The 17561-nt window shown below is 36.6% G+C and overlaps 2 protein-coding genes across 2 annotated transcripts; both read left to right on the top strand.

Moving 5' to 3' along the window:
- The first annotated feature begins 71 nt into the window (after nt 1–71).
- LOC109041947 (outer mitochondrial transmembrane helix translocase) lies at nt 72–15043 on the top strand. The gene is made up of 8 exons (XM_019058468.2): nt 72–226; nt 1185–1364; nt 2753–2797; nt 3431–3608; nt 4606–4806; nt 5645–5841; nt 7456–7634; nt 8355–15043. The coding sequence occupies exons 2-8, from the start codon at nt 1221–1223 to the stop codon at nt 8575–8577; spliced, it is 1167 nt and encodes a 388-aa protein (XP_018914013.1). The 5' UTR covers nt 72–226; nt 1185–1220; the 3' UTR covers nt 8578–15043.
- A 1381-nt stretch (nt 15044–16424) lies between these two features.
- LOC140225783 (polyprenol dehydrogenase-like) lies at nt 16425–17349 on the top strand (the record flags this gene model as incomplete). Its single annotated transcript, XM_072305698.1, is given in 2 exon segments — nt 16425–16804; nt 17242–17349. Coding segments are annotated over 2 exon segments (217 nt in total), but the record flags the coding sequence as incomplete, so codon positions are not given.
- Nucleotides 17350–17561: the final 212 nt, after the last annotated feature.

Here is a 17561-nt window from a genome sequence, read left to right as displayed (position 1 = left end):
AAATATCTTTCACCGCCAGCTAGAGGTTAGGTGTATAGTGTATTAGGTTTTTTGAAAACCTAACCTCACTCATCGGTGGAAAAGGTATATTCAATGTTGTTCACTTCACTCACATTGCTCATTGCTCACAAACATGAGGCAAGCTAGTAGATAAAAGCAATTTTTGTATTCATTAATTGTTCATCTCGCTTTGAAATCTTTGGATAGTTGGCTCCTTTTTTTGCACGTAAGTTTCTACTACACGGGGTATTCTCGAAAATCAATTTTTAATGCCTATTTTCTTCTCCAGTTACTTGCACTTCGAAACTACTTCATTAGGTTATGAACACGAGTAACATTCTAATAAGTACACTCGATCATTTACTATGAATTCTTGGTTAAATCAATTTTGTTTTCTCATCTGTGGGCTCAGGAAGTCTTAAATTAGTATTGCGGTGACGATAAATTAAGACCTGAACGTCCAACATAAACATCTCGGTGAAGAGCTGTTCCATGCTGCGCTCCGCCGCAACGTGAGGTTGAGTTCATGCCATAAGAGTCAGAATTTTTTATGATTGGGATGGAAGTTCTCCTGTCGTAAGTTTTGAATTGGTAATGAATGAAAGTATCTCGATGGTATATCTTCTGATGCATTCCGGAAGTGTCGTAACCCGTCCGGTGTGCACTCGAGTTGATGGAGTCAAAGTGCCTTGAAGGTACCTAAGTCACCTCAAGGTTCATCTGATACATCAGTTTTTGCAGGTTGTTGTCGCCACAAAGCTCAGTTTCATAGCACAGTAATACAGAGCAAGAAATTTAAATCTCTAGGATTCATTGTGAAAAGTTAGTCTAAGCACAAGGGGTGAAAAATATTAACGAACATAGGCATATATTAGAGTCAACCAAGTTTAGTCTTGGATTTCATCTTTCTAATATGTATGATATTGTAGAACACCTGAGTACTTGTCAGAGTCTTAAAAATCAAGTTTCTAGAATCTGTAACTAAGTTAAGAGGAATGCCACAGATGGCACATAATGGTATTATAGTATATGACACACAATTTGATTTCAAATGGCATTTGAAATCTTTCAAATGAGGTCAAGTTGGTAAGTGAAATGAAATCTTCATTGATTTTAAATAACTTTCTATTGCCTTGAAATAATGCATGTGACACCCCTGCCTAATTATATTCTTTTTTTCACAGTAAGGACTTGAAGTAAAGAAATCAGAACGCCACACCATGAGTGATACGTTGACCCAAAGGGAACTAGGCCTATTGATCATCAGATTCTCTCTGATCACAGTTGTGTCCTTTGTCGCATTCAAATGGATGTTACACAAAATAGATCCAACAAAGAAGCAGAAGGAGGAAGCCAAGAAGAAGGTGTATATCTTATGTTTTCATCTTTGAAATGTTTCAGGACTACTTAAAATTAATATGCAAACTGATTGCGGTAGGCACATGAGTCGTTTAGATAGAAAGTTTGTGGTGTAGCCGGTGTGCATTACAATTTAGCTTATAAATGGCCATCTCAATGCAGAGGGAAAAAGCTCATTTGAACACAATTTTCCCTTAAAGAGATATCCTGCTAAAAAAAATATGGATGCTGCATTTGAGACAAATGGACCAACTTAAGTGACCGGCCCCCGGGGAGAAACCCTCTTACTTGAAATAAGAGAGTTCTGGAGGCACTTACCTCCTCTCAAAAATTTAAATAATTGAATTTTTAAGTAAGTCTTCTCAACTCAATTTTGAACTTTTTGAATAACTGCAATTGTGACGCCAAAGTACCCAACTTTTCAATTTCCTGAGTCACTAAAGTTACGTACAATTTCAGATGAAATTTTGCAATGATATATCAAAGAAAAAAAATTAAGCAATTGGAAAAAGTGGTATTGAAAGAAGGTAGAAACCTCACTCAAGTTGTTCCGAGATAGATTGACAAATTTCTGTGGTACCTCAAAAATTTTAGAGCCAGTTTGACCCTGGTAAGCCGTGGCTCTAGGACAGAAGTTCTGTTTGTCCTCCCTTTGGGCGGCCTTGAAACCTTCTGCTATCTTTGTCCAGGACGCATCAAATTCTGAAGTGTAGGCGGTTTCTTGCAGGCAGTGCTGCTGCTCCTATTTTGTAAAAATCACTCGAAAGAAGCACCCAAAGATCTGTATATAGTCTACATCAATTTTACCAAATTATCTGCATACACTCTGCCGAAGTGGTAAAAAGTCTATAAAATTATCCAAACCAATCAAGATAAAATACACCAATAATCTGCATTTTCCCATTATATCCACACCTGAATTTTAACATGATCCATAATGTAGTCTGCAAACATCTACAAAACTGAACATGCAAGCTTTTAAGCCAGGAAAATATAACAAAATCACAATAAATCTCTGCAAAATGTGCATGACCTTAAAGTTTCTACAAAAAGTTTGAATTTTCTGCAAAAAATCTGCAAATAGTCGGCACTCTCCCAAGTTCCTTGTATTAGTCTGTAAATTCTTAAATTCTGCGCATTTTTAGAATCCTCTAAGTTGCTGTCTGCCGTTTTCACTTGTTAATGCCAGGTTACAACCTATCATTTTATTCTTTCTGACAAACCTCAAAATTTCAATCTCTCTGAGGTCTCAATTTTCCACAAAGTTTTGTTTCCCTTCCATTTCCAAAATTTTCTGCCTCTCAACTACTGATCACCATTTTGAGTGACCTTAAATTATTTTTTTTTTTAGATAGCTTCTTTATCTTTATTTCCTTTCTTCTTTTTTTCTCAGGCTCTTGCAAATCTCAAACGGCTGGGTATGAAAACAGATACCGACGTAAGTTTAATTTGTTTTTTCATATTACATCTTCTCTTTTCTGTGCTGAAGGAAGAAAAAATGGGCTAAGAGGTATATGTCGCTCCGATTAGAATCGGGCCCAAAGCGGAATCATTTCATACCTCTAGTTTTGTTAGAGAAGTTTTAAAATGGCAGATTTTTTGATCCAGCCCCTCTTGGGAGGAGGGGGGCGTCAAAGAAAAATTAAGTTTTGGGCATAACTTTTAAACGGTTGCAGGTATTGAGTTTAACTTGTTTCTAAATGAAGGAGCATAATAGAATCTTTTTATCGAGTATAAGAAATTGACAATCGGTTGATTTTTGACGAAGTTATGGCTTGTTGAATATTTTGAAGAATTTTAATTTAAGATTTTTCAATGTGAGGGGTTGCAGAAAATGTAACATTTGTGTATGGAAAAGAAAGTCCTTGTTTTTCTCCTTGAAATAAGCTGAAGCACTTGTCAGGAGAACGATCAGTTGCTGAGTTATAATTTTTCAAAGTTGCTGCGACAGGCTCTACAAATAGCCCTGTAGCGAAATAAATTGTGCCATTTCTCAGGAACTTTCGAAAACATTTGCTTGCTGTTATTTTCCTTGTTTTTTCTCATACTCTTATTTTCTTTTAACTTTCAGTTAAATGATCATGAAATGATGGTAGCTGCCAATTTGGTTGGACCTAATGACATTCCTGTTTCTTGGGATGATGTTGCTGGTTTAGATAATATCATTGAAGAACTAAAATATAGTGTTATTTATCCTATCAAATTAATGAGAGCAAGACCGGAATCTCGACTCACTCGACCTCCAAAAGGCAAGTTTTGATATCAGTGGCCTGGCGTGTATTGCGATGTATCGATTCATCTGCCATTTAACCCCATAGAAAAGGATCGATGAACAGGGTGTTTGCAACGAACACCCCAATAATCAATTCTTTACCATTGTCTCAAATGGGAAAATATCGATAGTTGAACATTCAAGCCTCGCCACTGTTTGATATGGCTCTCATAATTTTTCTGCTTTTTTTTTCTTTTTCTCAAACCGATCTAAGACTTCTGCTCTGTATGATGACTGCTAAACGTCATGCGAAAGGTCAATTCTTTTCTTTACACAACTTTCCCTTTTCAAATCATTACACATCTTGAAGCCAAGAGAACACCGTCCATTTTGCTCTCTTTGCTTCAAGATGCCTCAATGCAGTGCTTCAATGAAAATGTAGATCATAAATAAAATACTTGACAAAGAATCATGATTCTTAATTGTTAGCTATAATAATTTCATTTTTTTGCCTTATTCATTATCAAGCAGGATGACAATTGTCAAGAAAGTCATTGAAAACCCTGGAAAGTCAGGAAATTCCGTCAAAGAACCTTGACTTTCTATTCTCCGACCAAATTATTTAATAATTTTCTACCGCTTTTACACCATTGACAAGAATCAAAACCTCTGCCCCTGCATCTTTGAATTTTTTCAATTTCACGAGGCTTCACATGGAACATTTTTTGTAAAGAGCATGGTTTTGAAAAATTATCCAAGAAAAACCATTGAAAGTCATTGAAGAGTTAGGACATTTTCTGCTCTATAACCTTGAAAAGTTTAGGGAAGGACAGTAAATTTTGAAATTGAAAAAAAATTGTCACTTCGATAACTTTCTGTATTTTCGCAAATTGAATTGCTTTTGGTGAGGAATCGAAGAATGGAAGCAAATTTTGTTTCGAAAAAGATACCTATGTACTCTACATTTCAACTTCATATTTTAGTCTATTGGAATTCAAAGCTATTAAACCCTTTTCTTTTAAAATTTTTTACAGGAGTTCTTTTGCATGGGCCTCCTGGTTGTGGAAAAACTTTGTTAGCAAAAGCAACGGCTCGTGAAGCTGGCACAAACTTTATTAACCTGGAAGTTTCCCTTCTGACTGACAAGTGGTATGGAGAAAGTCAAAAAATTGCAGCAGCAGTATTTACTCTTGCAACAAAACTACAGCCTTGTATCATATTCATTGATGAAATCGGTAAGTTTCTGTAAACCTTTTTACTTGCTTTACTGGGAGAGAAGAACTATACTCAGGGTTTCCAGCAGTCTGGGAAAGCTTATGAGTCAAGGAATTGTGCGACGGTGCAGAAAGTGCTCAGTTGGCGGATCACAAGAAAAATTATTACCTTCTCTCCTGAAATGAAGCCCTTGTTACACTTGCTGTAAAAGTTTATGAAAATCCTTAATTGAACCCCAAGAGTCTTGAAAAATCCTTCCATTTTAAGTTGAAAGCCCTTAAAAAGTCTGTAAACATTCATGGATGTTGATTCGCCAGCAGAATTTTGGGTCTTTTTAAGGCCTAACATCTATTTATATTATGCACTGGTCAGCAAACTAGGTAGCTGTGTATTTTGGTTTGAAACATGAACAATTTTCCTACTATTGCTTCCGTTGTAAGTACTCAAATGCTCAAAAGTTTGGAAAGGTCCTTGCAGTTCATGTTTTAAGTCACTGGAAAACTTGGCTAAAGTACTTGTTGAGCTCTAGGAAGTCCTTAATTTCCATTTCGTTTTGGGTGTATTGGCCTGCGGCGTAGAAGTCGTAGCGTTGGCCCTGTCATTAGAACGTTTTCGGTTCGATTCTTGGTCAGGCACCCCTAACCTGAGTATAGTGGTTTCAACAATGATTGTTTGGGGCTGTTTGTTAAGTAAGGACAAATGACGATGGGGCTCTAGTTACAGGATTACCCACTTGAGGGTATTTGCAGTTAAAAAGAAGCGTTAAGAAGAAGTTATGAAGAGAAAAAGCAAATAAACCTCAGCATTTCTTATTCTTGCCACTCAAGTTGAATTCAATGTTCTTTTCTTAATTTTTAGATTCGTTTTTGAGGAGCAGAACGACCCAAGATCATGAGGCAACTGCAATGATGAAGGCTCAGTTCATGTCATTCTGGGATGGTCTACTCACGGATCCCAACTGCACTGTAATTGTAATGGGTGCCACGAACCGAGCTTCGGACATTGATGCTGCAATTTTACGCCGTATGCCAACTGTATTTTTCATTGATTACCCTGTAAGTAGCAGGGTTGATTCTTAAACTGTCGAAGATTATTTTTGGTGCCTGTTGGCACTATATAAGTATTACAATTTTTGCTTTTGTTCACAATGGAGAATTTGCAGGTGTCTGAAATTTGATGAATTTCGTGCCGAAGTATAAACCACTAAGTGAATTGAACACGAGGATACCCTTGGTTTATGAATTGAACAATTATTATAGGAAAAAAGACAAAATGATCTATTCTGCTGAAATACATTTTATGTGTTTAAATGGAGAAAAGTGTAGGTTTATGTGGGGAAATGCTGCCAGATGACATCACCAGGCTGTGCATTTTCTAACTTTTAAATCTGTTTTTATACTTTTTTTTTCTATTCCAGAAAAAAAGTATAGGATACTGCAGCATCAGCTCTTCGAGCACTCTCAGATGAAGTAATTAAAATTTTGCAACCAAATCCTGTATTCTCAATTATTCCTTAATTTTAGCGTTTATATCTTTCGGGCACTCAAAACTGGATGTAGTTATGTGAAAGGGAACTAAGTGTAGAATTTCCAATTCTAAATTTTTTATGGACTTGAATCCTCCATATGTAAGCTTCTCAGTGATTTATAAAATGTTAAAAAATCCCTGAAAGCTGTTTTGGACGTGAGACACCATGCTTCCTTTTTTGCAGAAGGTAAAAAACATGTCAAGGAATGAACTGCATGTGCATTGCTAAGACCTGTTTCGAAACAATAGAACAAATGCTGGAATATGCATTAGGCAAGGGATGGCTCAATGAATACCCTTGTAAGTGGTAGAGGTCAGGAGAGAGCAATGAGCATCTTCGAAAAAATTAAGAGGAGACCGGTTTAAGAACACCTTCTTCTGTTTATCCCTGTAAGATTGTTGATCTTTTTGACGAGACCATCTGTCAACACCTATTTATTGTACTGTGTTTTCTGCTGCTCAGTTTTAGTGCACTTCAGTTGAATTTTTCTTGAAGGTGTGGCAATAAACAAAAATTACTGTGGGCTCTGCGAACGCAGTACATTCTATTGAAGCAATAAAATGTCACTGACCTACCAAACCTACCAGGTTCAGTAAATTGAACCTATTAAAGCAAAATCCAGTCAAAGGATCGATCAATCTGAATTAATTACGCAGAATGACTTAGTTTAGCATGTTACTTAATGGTATTTTGAAAATCTATCCATAAATTAGCAAATAGTGACTAAGTCAGGTGAGCAGAAAATGGAAGACCTGCGAAAAGAATAAGGGTGACCAGGAAATCCACTTGTGTTTTCTTTTTTCTTTTTGAAAATCGTTGTAATCCAAATTTTTGCCCAAAAAAAATTGCATTCTGTAATTTGTGATTTTTTTGTAATTTTTCGCAATATTATAGTTCCTTTTTCAAAAGAAATTTATCAAATCCGACTTGTAAGAATAACTAAAATCATGGTTTTTTACATCATCATATTTAAAATCATTGAAGAAGTTGTTGATTATTACTTTCCTTTTCAACACTCTTTTGAATTCTCACTACTCATTTCAATATATTTTTATCCTTAACTTCTTTCATTATTTTTTTGTTAAATTGATTGTCAATTCTCTGCTTAATCTGTCAAACTTGTTCTTTCTTTTTCTTACAGTCAACAACACAAAGGCAGAAAGTACTAGGCCTTACATTGAAAGGCGAGCAACTAGCTTCTGACGTTAGTTTAGATGTATTGGCAACAAAAACTGATGGTTTTTCGTGCTCAGATTTGTATGAATTGTGCCGTAAAGCAGTGAGCACTAGGAATCAGAAAGCTTTCCAATCTTATGTCAAGTGAGTGATTCTATCGTAATTTTCTCTTCGTTCTTCTCTGTACTTTTCCTCACTGAAAAAGGCTTTTTCTGACCGGAGGGTAGATTTTCTGACCTCATCATTGTTCAGGAATTCAACTTATTTGCACAAGCTAACTTTTAATCTGTATTATCACCTTTTCTCCAATATTTGTTGAACATTGGTGATTTCGAAGTAGAGGTGTTGTCAGATAAGTTCCCGTTTGTTTACTTTAGATTTGCAGGCACAGACAACGAATTTACATCTCTGCACAAAGCGTCGTTCGCTACTATCCACCTCAAAAACATCCGTTTCATGATCGTATCATAGAAAAACCACTTATCAGTTATGATTCGTGACTTTTATGTGGTTGTGATTTCTGCGTGGCTAAAAATTAAAGTATTACAAAGTTTGAAAGTATTAAAAAACCTATCCAAGCTTGTGTTCTCCCTTCTGCGAGAATCGGATGTTTTCATTTGGATGGTAGTGACGTGAAAACGCCTGCAAATCGAAAGTAAGGAAATGTCAACTTATCTGACGACACCTCTAATGAATCACTATATTTTGTGCTCAAGCTCTCCTTTTTATTTGAAAAATAAATTCACCAAACTGATTTTTTTTAGAAATCCTTATCCCAATTTTATTATTATTTTCCTATCAGTCATAAAAGTTCTCTTAACTCAATTTTTAACATGTAAATATTTTCTCTCCTTTCTGTTTCAGGAGCCAAGAAAACGGTGGCATTTTTGATTCGAGGAATCAAAGCAAAGAAGACTCTTCTAAAGACTTATCCTCTAGTCAGTCGTCAAAATCACCAAGTAGTAAAAGTGAACGTCCTTCCGGAGACGCAGAATTTGTCAACATAAGAATAAGTCCACTTTGTATGGAAGATTTTGAGAAGTCATTGGTTAAAATGAAAGCTGCAAGAAGTATATTCCAGTCTTAAGAAAAAGGTTACTTAACCAAGAAGCATTTTAGGTTTGTGCAGAGTCAAAGTCCAAAAGTGCAGTTCATTTTAGTGTTTTTGAAATGAAAGGTCAGCCTTTGATATGATCTACTACCATGGAATGGTGAAGAGGTTATAACAGCGCTTATTTAGAACATGTAGATATCAATATTCTTCGAGCACAAGGAGGACCCCATTTCTGCACTTGTGAAATTTGAACAAATTTTTTTGTAATTGTGGCAGCCGCTATGGAATCCCTTGACGTTTTTTGACAGTTATTAGTTCCTGTTAGGCTTTTTTGGGTATTTGTTGTTCTTTTGCGAAAAAAAGGGACACCTTTGGATAGCATCAAGCAAAAATTATCTATCTATGAGGAGTTGTTTAAAGAAAGAATTTCTCTGTTTTCTGAGTGGCAAGGAGACTTGTGTATATCAAAGAAAACACCCACAATTGATAGAAATAGACAATGATACTATTTGAGGCTAGTGTATGTAGATGAAGCTTCACATCACTTGAAGTAAACTTCGGAAGATGGTGGAAAGTGGTGAAATGCTTAAACTTGCCCTACGGCAGATCATAGTTTTTATTTTCTGGAAAAAGAAAAAAATCGCTTGTAGACCTATTTTGTGTCAAGTGCCACCTATAAAAAGTGAATTCAACCAGAGAAATGTAACTTCAGGCATTCAAAATCTCATGTCAAGAAGTTTATTTAGGTCTTGAGTGGTTTCAACCAGCCTCGACTTAACGCCTTATTGTCGATATTTCTTTTAACTCTTTGAAAGTCTAGTGCTCATATTCCAATCTAACATACATCTGGACTAATTGCAACTTTTTTCAAAACTCTTTGTAGATAGATCATGATTGTTCGATGATTTCAATTTAAGAATTTGTGTGTAGCAAGTATGAATCTCCTTTATTTTTTTTCAATCTGATGAATTTTCTTTACCACTATAATCAATGAATTGATGACTTTCAGCCATTACCTTTCTTAAGATTACTTCAAGTCAAGGCCAGGAGGTTCATTTTTGGAAATCCTGGAGAGTTTTTTTTTTTTCTTTTCATTTCTTTAATTTTTTTTTTACTGAATAAGTTCTGCTTAATTTTGAAGTAACATTGCTCTGTTTGGTGTGGTGTCCTCTGCAGACGTTTCACACAGATGTTTGACCAACGAGAAGTGCTGGTTTGGGTTCCGCAGGAAGTTGATGAGAGCTTCATCCTGTTGGTTGGGTGGAGATGCTGTAGATTGGTTGGGTTGTTTTGACCACTCCTCCTCAATTTGGTTTACTAGGGTAGGACATTTGGGGGCTGTATGATCAACTTTCTTGCACCAGAAACATCGCCAATTCCTGGCAGGACATGATGCTTGATTGTGCTTTCTAGGACAGCGGAAACACTGTTGCTTGGGTTGTGGAGACTGCAGCTTTATCATTCGACTGTCATTCAGACCAATGATTAATTGGTCTCGAAGAGCTCTATCTCGATGAGTATCAAAGTCACACTTTAGAGACATATTTTTCAATTCAGCGATGAAATCAGGAAGCTTTTCACCTTGAATCTGTTTACATGAGTGAAATTTAAATGTTTCAGCAATGTCGGACTGTAATGTTCTTTGAGATTTATAACACAATCACTGAAGGATGCGTCTTTAACTGATTTAGGTGCTAGACGGTTTTTTAATACTTGAAACTGTTCTGGAGTTAATGGACCACTGACAAGGTACGAACTTCAGCGTTCTGATACATGTTTCTTAACCAGAATTTCACGTAGAGCACGATGCGCACAACGAAAATTACCGAAATCAACTCCACACAATGATATTTAATGATTCTTGATGCGTGAATTCAAACCACCCGCTCATGAAAACTCAATGCTCTACGTGATTCACATCGCGCGCTAAACGTTATCATGACAGTCTCTGCGATATAAAAATCTGGCAACCTCAATCTTGACACTTTGCCTCAGCTATAGTAAATTGCCTATATTTTGAATAACACATGCTGGGAAATGAACAATGCTTGATTAAAAAGCTTGCCGAAACCGTTGTACTGCGCGATTTGACTCACGTGGAGCGTTGAGTTTCTTGTGAGCGGGCAGTCTAAATTCCTCGTAACCAATGTGAAAAAGAAACGTTAATATCTTCGTGAGGAGTTGGTTTCAGTAATTTTCGTTGCGCGAATCGTGTTCTACGTGAAAATATTGTTAACGAACACGTATCAGAATGCTTAAATTCCTACCTTGTCTAGTAGTCCATTGTAAAATTAAGTGATCGACTTTTTCTTCTTCTGCAATTTTGCAAACATTGAAGTAGGATTCTTATAGGTCTAGGAAATCGACGATGTTCTCTTGCTGAGAATCAAAGGCACTTAATTTCAGGTTAGACATGGTTGAAGTTGGACTTACAGGAATGATACCTAAAACATCATCAAAATCATTGGATGTGGGGACTCCAAATATCTGTAGGAGGTCAAGTTCTGAAGAATCACTCAAACTTGAAGCACGTTTCTTTCTTCTTCGTCCCATTGTTGAGGTTAGGCACCCTTGCACCTTGACACATCTTGAGAACTACAAACAGATGAAATGATGAAAAGATGGAAATTTTTTTGTTTATTAGACTAATAATGTAGTTTTGTTATGTTTATGATATATTAACTGTGTACGGGTGTTGATTGTTCTTTAACTTGAGACGAACTCGTGACGAAACCGGGTTGGGGTATGACGAGCACTGACATGCGCGATTGACGAAAGACCACTATGAACGACTAAAACCGAATATCCTTGTCGCCAATGTTATAACGGACTTTCCGCTGAATTGCGAAGAAAGGAAGAAGACATTTCGGACGATGAAAAGACACTTTATTCTGGTATAAGAACACAGGACAGCGGAGACAAGCACAGACCCTCAAAGACGACGACGGAGACTGTCCCTACACAATGGACTCGTTCAAACATGGATGGAAAAAAGGCGGGCCGATTGGTCCTTCTCAAGAGGCGGAGTTGACATGGCGCGAAATGTGAAAGCTATACAACAGCTGGGTAAACTGAGACGTAGGACTTGGATGACGTTTAAGGTGACCCTTACGGTCCGATGACTTGAAGTTGTGCTGAATATGCAAGTTGTTGACTGGAAGAGCTTGGGACAAGGCCTTGGCTTGGTTACTAATTATGTCCTCCTGGATCACTTTCGCCTTAGCTAGAGCAAAGGTTAGGTTTTCTGTTGCCAGAAGTTTGCGACGGATGGCATCGCTTCTGATTCCGATCACCAACCTACCCCATAGTTAATCGTCTAGGAATGGGCCGAAATTACACTTAGACGTTAAGTCCTGTAGGGCAGTGATAAATTCTTGGACTGTTTCGTCGGGCTTCGGAGATCTTTGGTTGAATTGATATCGAGATGCTTCCAACAAGTTTTCCGGCTCATAATGCGACTTCAATACGGCTACTAGCTCCAGGATAGGGAGATCTTGCGGTGCTTGTGGCAGACAATTACTCGTTCATAACTGATGAGAGCGCAGCCCTATGTAAGCTAAAAACAAAGCTCTTCTATGGTTGTAAGGGGGGGGGGGGGTTGCCCTTGCGCCGCTGGGGCAGGCTCATCCGCAATATTGTTAATGAAATAAAACTGGTTGAACAGGTCGACCCATTCTGTGAATTTCTCAGCAGAGGGATCGAAGTGTTGCAGGTACTGAAATAGAGACTGTACCTAGAGCTCGTTGACATTGTTCTCGGCGCCTTCCTGCATGATTCAATACGTGCATAAGATTTGCACTGACTAAGACTTGGACTTAGACTTGACTTTTGATGGAATACACACGCGAATTCAACTCTTTAAATCCTCGTCGCCATATTAACATGTCCCCAGACAAGGGAAAAAGGACAACAGAGACTCTGTTGAAACGGAAGGCTTTTATTCAAGAAAAAGAACAAGGCACGACCCAGATTTTCATGAAGCCAGAGAGAGCGGGATGCCGGTTGCCATCTTTGACCTCGCGTTGATAGATGGACGTTCGGTAGTGGACACCACATTTTCAAGAGACTATGAAAGAACAAAGTTCCCTTTAACCTAGACCACGCGTACATCCAAGACCGAACATTCCACCTGAGCATCAATGATGGTGATATTTTGTTAAAACCTTGAAGTTCCTAATATGGGTACGAAAGTTCATCTACAGTTCTTAGACACGCCAACAAGTATCCTTCTTCCATTCTTACTTGCTCCATATCAAGGAGAAACCATTATAAAGAGGCATCCTTTTTCCAAAGGTTCCGATCGGCTAAGTCGGTATAAGAGGTTTTGTGCTGTGAATCTATCAGCATGTGATGCTGATCGAATAAAACCTTGTGATTATTATCAATTATCTTTCTCTTTAATGTAATTTGTGTTTCTTCCTCATCAAAGAAAATGATGAACAGTTAGGCATACTCTTTTTTTTTTGTTTTTGTAAAATATTGATCTGTGGAATTTTGATTTTTAAATGCACTTAGGTGAGGAGCAGAGATGCACTATGATGTATCTATTAGAATTTACTGAACCCAAAAGTGACTTTTTTGTTAATTGACGCAGTTACGTTTCTTTGAAGTATTTCTAGAACAGTGGAAATCAGAATGCACCGTTGTAATAATTATGATTTTAACCCTGTACTGTTTTTCTTCTTTGTTCTTTGTGCAATTTACTTGTAGGTGACACCAACCCAAAAAATCCATCGGTAGTTCAAGTTAGAAACTAGTTTTTATTATATGTAGATCTAGAATAGTCTAAAATTTGTATCAAGTAGAAAGTTCCTTATGATAAACAAAGTAACTTTTGTAACACTGGAACTAGTGGAAGTCTCTTGTACCATTCCCAGCTTGCAAATGTTGAATCATAGCCGTGGCTAGACATAAACTAAATATTAAGACAAATATTTTGCTGCAAAATATCTAAACAGGAAATATCTGAGCCAATGCACAAAACAGAATGCAAGTGATTTGATTAGTTTCTTGATTGTGAATGCTGGGAGCCAGGGAAACCATAGGAATCATTCTAGCTCATCGCAGTGATGGCAAGAAAATGACTCATTGCGGCACTTACAAATTGATTTTAGAGTTGTCTCAGCGCAGCTTCCACCCACGGTCCAGCAAAAATAATTTTTTGAGTTGTTGTCTCCTGTAATATCTTGTTAGTCTAACAGTTACCCTGTCGTTTTCTCCAGGGAAAATTGTTTGCGAAATTATTGGAGTTCCTGTATGCAGCAGAGATTTTCATTAGAATCGTCTTCTTTCATGTGAAGCTTTGTGAGAAAAACGGCAGTGCTGCTGGTTTTTTCTGAAGTGATTCCCAAGAGCCATAGAAAAAAACCATAGTTGAGATCATATCAGTAGAGCACCACTACCTTATGCACGAATGCCTCTCTGATCCAATCAAATCCTCAGTGCAGAGATAAGGTTGAATACATTTGCAGAATTGCGATCAGGTTGGGTCTCTCTATGTGTCAATATGGTCATTTTTACACTGCAGGGATGGCTATTCTGCTAAATTTATCAGTTCTGCTCTTGCATAGAAATTTTAACTAGTCCTAGACTATCTTATGAGGTGGCGATGCTCCTCCATTACTGCTTCAACCTCAGGACCTCTTTTTGAGCCTGAGGGTTGACACTACCAGTAACACCATAAGACTGCTCCCTAAACTTTATGAAGGATTGACGGTCAAAGTCGGAACTCTCCCATGCATGCAAGAACTCCATTCCAGAAGTAAGACTTCTGTCTTCATCTCAAAAATTATCATACTTAGAATAAGTTGATGAAAAAATGTTTGTAATACATAAACTCGGCTTCATAGTGCAAAAACCATTAATTGTTCTTCATTGTAGGAAATGGTCAAGAACAGGAAACTAATAGTTCCTGGAGGACTAATTACAGAACCTTCAGAACTTAAAAGAGGCACTTACAGAGCAATGGGAGTGACTTTTTCTATAACCTGTATGGCCTATTCTTAAAATGTAAAGGTCGTAGGCAATGTGAAAGTTTGGCAGAGAAAAATAATTCCTAATAGAATTGATTTATCTCCCTCGCCTAAGAAGAATTGCATTCAAAGAAATGTTTCCAATGGATGACTACTTTAATGATTTTGATCCCTAAATTTTGAAATTGCACCAAGAAAAAGCCTTCTTCCATTGGAACATGGAGACTAAATTTCAAACTCTCATTTTGCGTAAAGCTGGAGTTATTTTCTAAGTATGTTATTGCCAATTCACTCAAGTTGTGAGTAATCTTTACACAGAAAAAATTAATGAAACTTACCTCCAGAATGATCTTGGTGGTTATATTTTCCTCATGAGCTCTAATATGATGCTCGTAAATTCTGTTTTAATGTAAGAAATTTATTCTTATTTTCTTTTTTTAAATGCAGGGACTGATAATTTAGGTTTATGCAGTAGTTTGTAAAATTTTTAGATGTATCGCAACAATAAAATTGTGGTTTTCCTTTTATTACGATTGATTGATTGAAACAACATTCTCGTCCAAATTACGAATCTTTCAGTTAAGAAACAAGTTGCAGAGGAAAATCAAAGAATCGCAATAATCGTATTTTCCTTCAGTCACTACTTCCAAGATAATTTGTCAGATTGTGAAAGAGACTTCAGATCTGAGGCTGATTTTAGCTCAACATTTTTAGTTCAGTGTCATTTTTGAAGAATTTTCAGAATGCACTGTTAATTTCTGAAGACTCAAGAGGTGTTTTACCCTCTGAAAAAATTCAATGATATGTGGATTTTTAGAGGCGAAAGATTGCTTTTGACTGCAGTTCTAATATATGTGACTAATGTGATATTTTCTCTCTGAAAAAAGGGTGTCATTTTAGCGTATCATTTATTATTTTTGTCATTGAGCATGCTAATTAGTGTGTTTTAGCGTTCAATTAATTTTTTGGATAGTTTTGATGGGTTAGGTCGTAAGTCTTGCAAAATCAGAACCTCTCTCTTAAAATCGTATGAAAAATATGGTTACTTAAAAAGTGGAGTAATTTATGCTGGTTATTTCATGCTCATTTGACTCAAATCCAAGCTGCTAAGTTGCTCCCAACTTGCTGTATATCAGTGAAGGCTCTATCATCCCTCTGCACTTTCCCCTCTTTTTTTTCATCAAAGCTTACTCTGAACCATCAAACGTATCCAACAATCATTGGCAAAGTAGATCGTAATGCGGAAAAAAAGTTCCGGTAGGTCGACAGTACTCATTGACAAGAATGATTTGACACTAGATTGATGCATTGATTACCCATAGATTTTTAGAAATTTTCCTTCAAATATTTAAAAGTCAAATAATTTTTTAGTGAATTGGGAATTACTGTATGAAATTTGTATCAGAAATATGGTTTTAAATAGCTTCGAAAGTTTTAGAGTGAATATCACCGACAAGTAGTTCTGTCTTTCAAGTTGCTATTTCTTTAGGTTTGCAGTTTAAAAGTCACACATTTCCAACTGCATTATCATTAAAATTTGATATTAACACTTGGAGGATAGCGGATATGCTTTTAAGCGTTTTTACAAATGTCCAACATTTTTAAGACGGTTACTCAGATCGAAGAGTCAGTGGGCAGAAACACATCTTTGAAATTCGCGGCGAAATTTCAGAACTCTTCATTCGGTGTTGCCAGTTCACTGACCCAATTTTCCTACCTCTCCTCTCTATTTACATCAAAGATAACTCCTCGATGATTTGAGTTTCCAATTATTTTTCTAGAGAAAAAATAGCGGAAGTTACGTCATGTAAGTAAAAACTCTACAAGAAGCGAATAATAAATTGAATAAATTTAAAGGTTTTATCCGAATAAACATCATAACGGCAACAGTGCGTGTTTATATTTTGCGATGTTTTTGTCGAGTTAGGTTACGTGCATGCATGACGGCACTGATAAGGATATTTTGTTCGGTGAAAGTTTTATTTGATCTTTAGAAAGTTATTTCACCCATTCATTTCATATGAATCCGTACCGTCTCTTGCGCAAGATGTCAGCTCATCTGTTTTTCAATTTCTGATTGTTACATACATTGTCAAACTTTTTTTCCTTAGCATTCACTTAAAATTGTAGCTTTTTAGTGTGAACGTTCAGTGGGTTGCAAAGTTCTTTTGAAATAATCATGAATCTACTGCAGTTTTTTTACAAACTTAAGTATCAAATAATGTACTATATTCTTGGAAGCAAGGCTTTAATTGATGACTGGCTGCATCGGAGATCCAATCGCGTTGGTAAGGAATCACGATACTGTTGTCTTCCTCTTTAGTTTGTGAAGTGAGGGGCACAAAAATTATTTTTATGATTTTTAGATAGAGATATTGTTCATGTGGAAGTAACTCCAAAATATTTTGGAATGTTTAGCTCTTATTCATCAAGATGTCACAACTAAGTAGCGAAACTGTAAACTTGCCAGCAGGATAACAGGAATAAGTAGAGCCTCTTCTTGTGCTCCTAAGTTAATAGTGTCAGTGCTACATCATATAAAAGCATTACACATTGATGCATTTTCACTGGAAGTATTTTAACAGGTCATGTCATGATTGTTAAGTTCAAACTTGATATGAGCATGACTGAAAATCCTCATAGTGGTAGAATGACGTGTGTCTATTTGTAAGAAAGAAACTGTTAGGATCTAATAATGGACTGTATCACTCTCTTTTTGTTTCAGATTTATATCAAAAGAGTGGTGAAGTAGCAGTAATTACAGGAGGTGCTCGCGGCATTGGCGTTGAAATCGTCAAAAAACTACTACTGTGTGACATGCATGTCATTATTGGTATGTAATTTTTTTTGTAATCATGCCTACATTATTAGAGATAGGTAATGTTTGCTAAATGTGTAGACTTTATACCCTTGAAAAACCAGATGCTCTCTGGATCGCTAAATTTCTGGTTTCTTACAAATTGTACTCAAAAATTTGCGAGAATATATAAGGTAAGTGTGCCAGTTTTGGGCACTGCACCAGTTAATACTTAACTGAAGTGAGCT

The sequence above is a fragment of the Bemisia tabaci genome, unplaced genomic scaffold (assembly GCF_918797505.1).
Source record: "Bemisia tabaci unplaced genomic scaffold, PGI_BMITA_v3".
Lineage (NCBI taxonomy): Eukaryota > Metazoa > Arthropoda > Insecta > Hemiptera > Aleyrodidae > Bemisia > Bemisia tabaci.
This window is presented reverse-complemented; position numbering and strand designations above follow the sequence as displayed.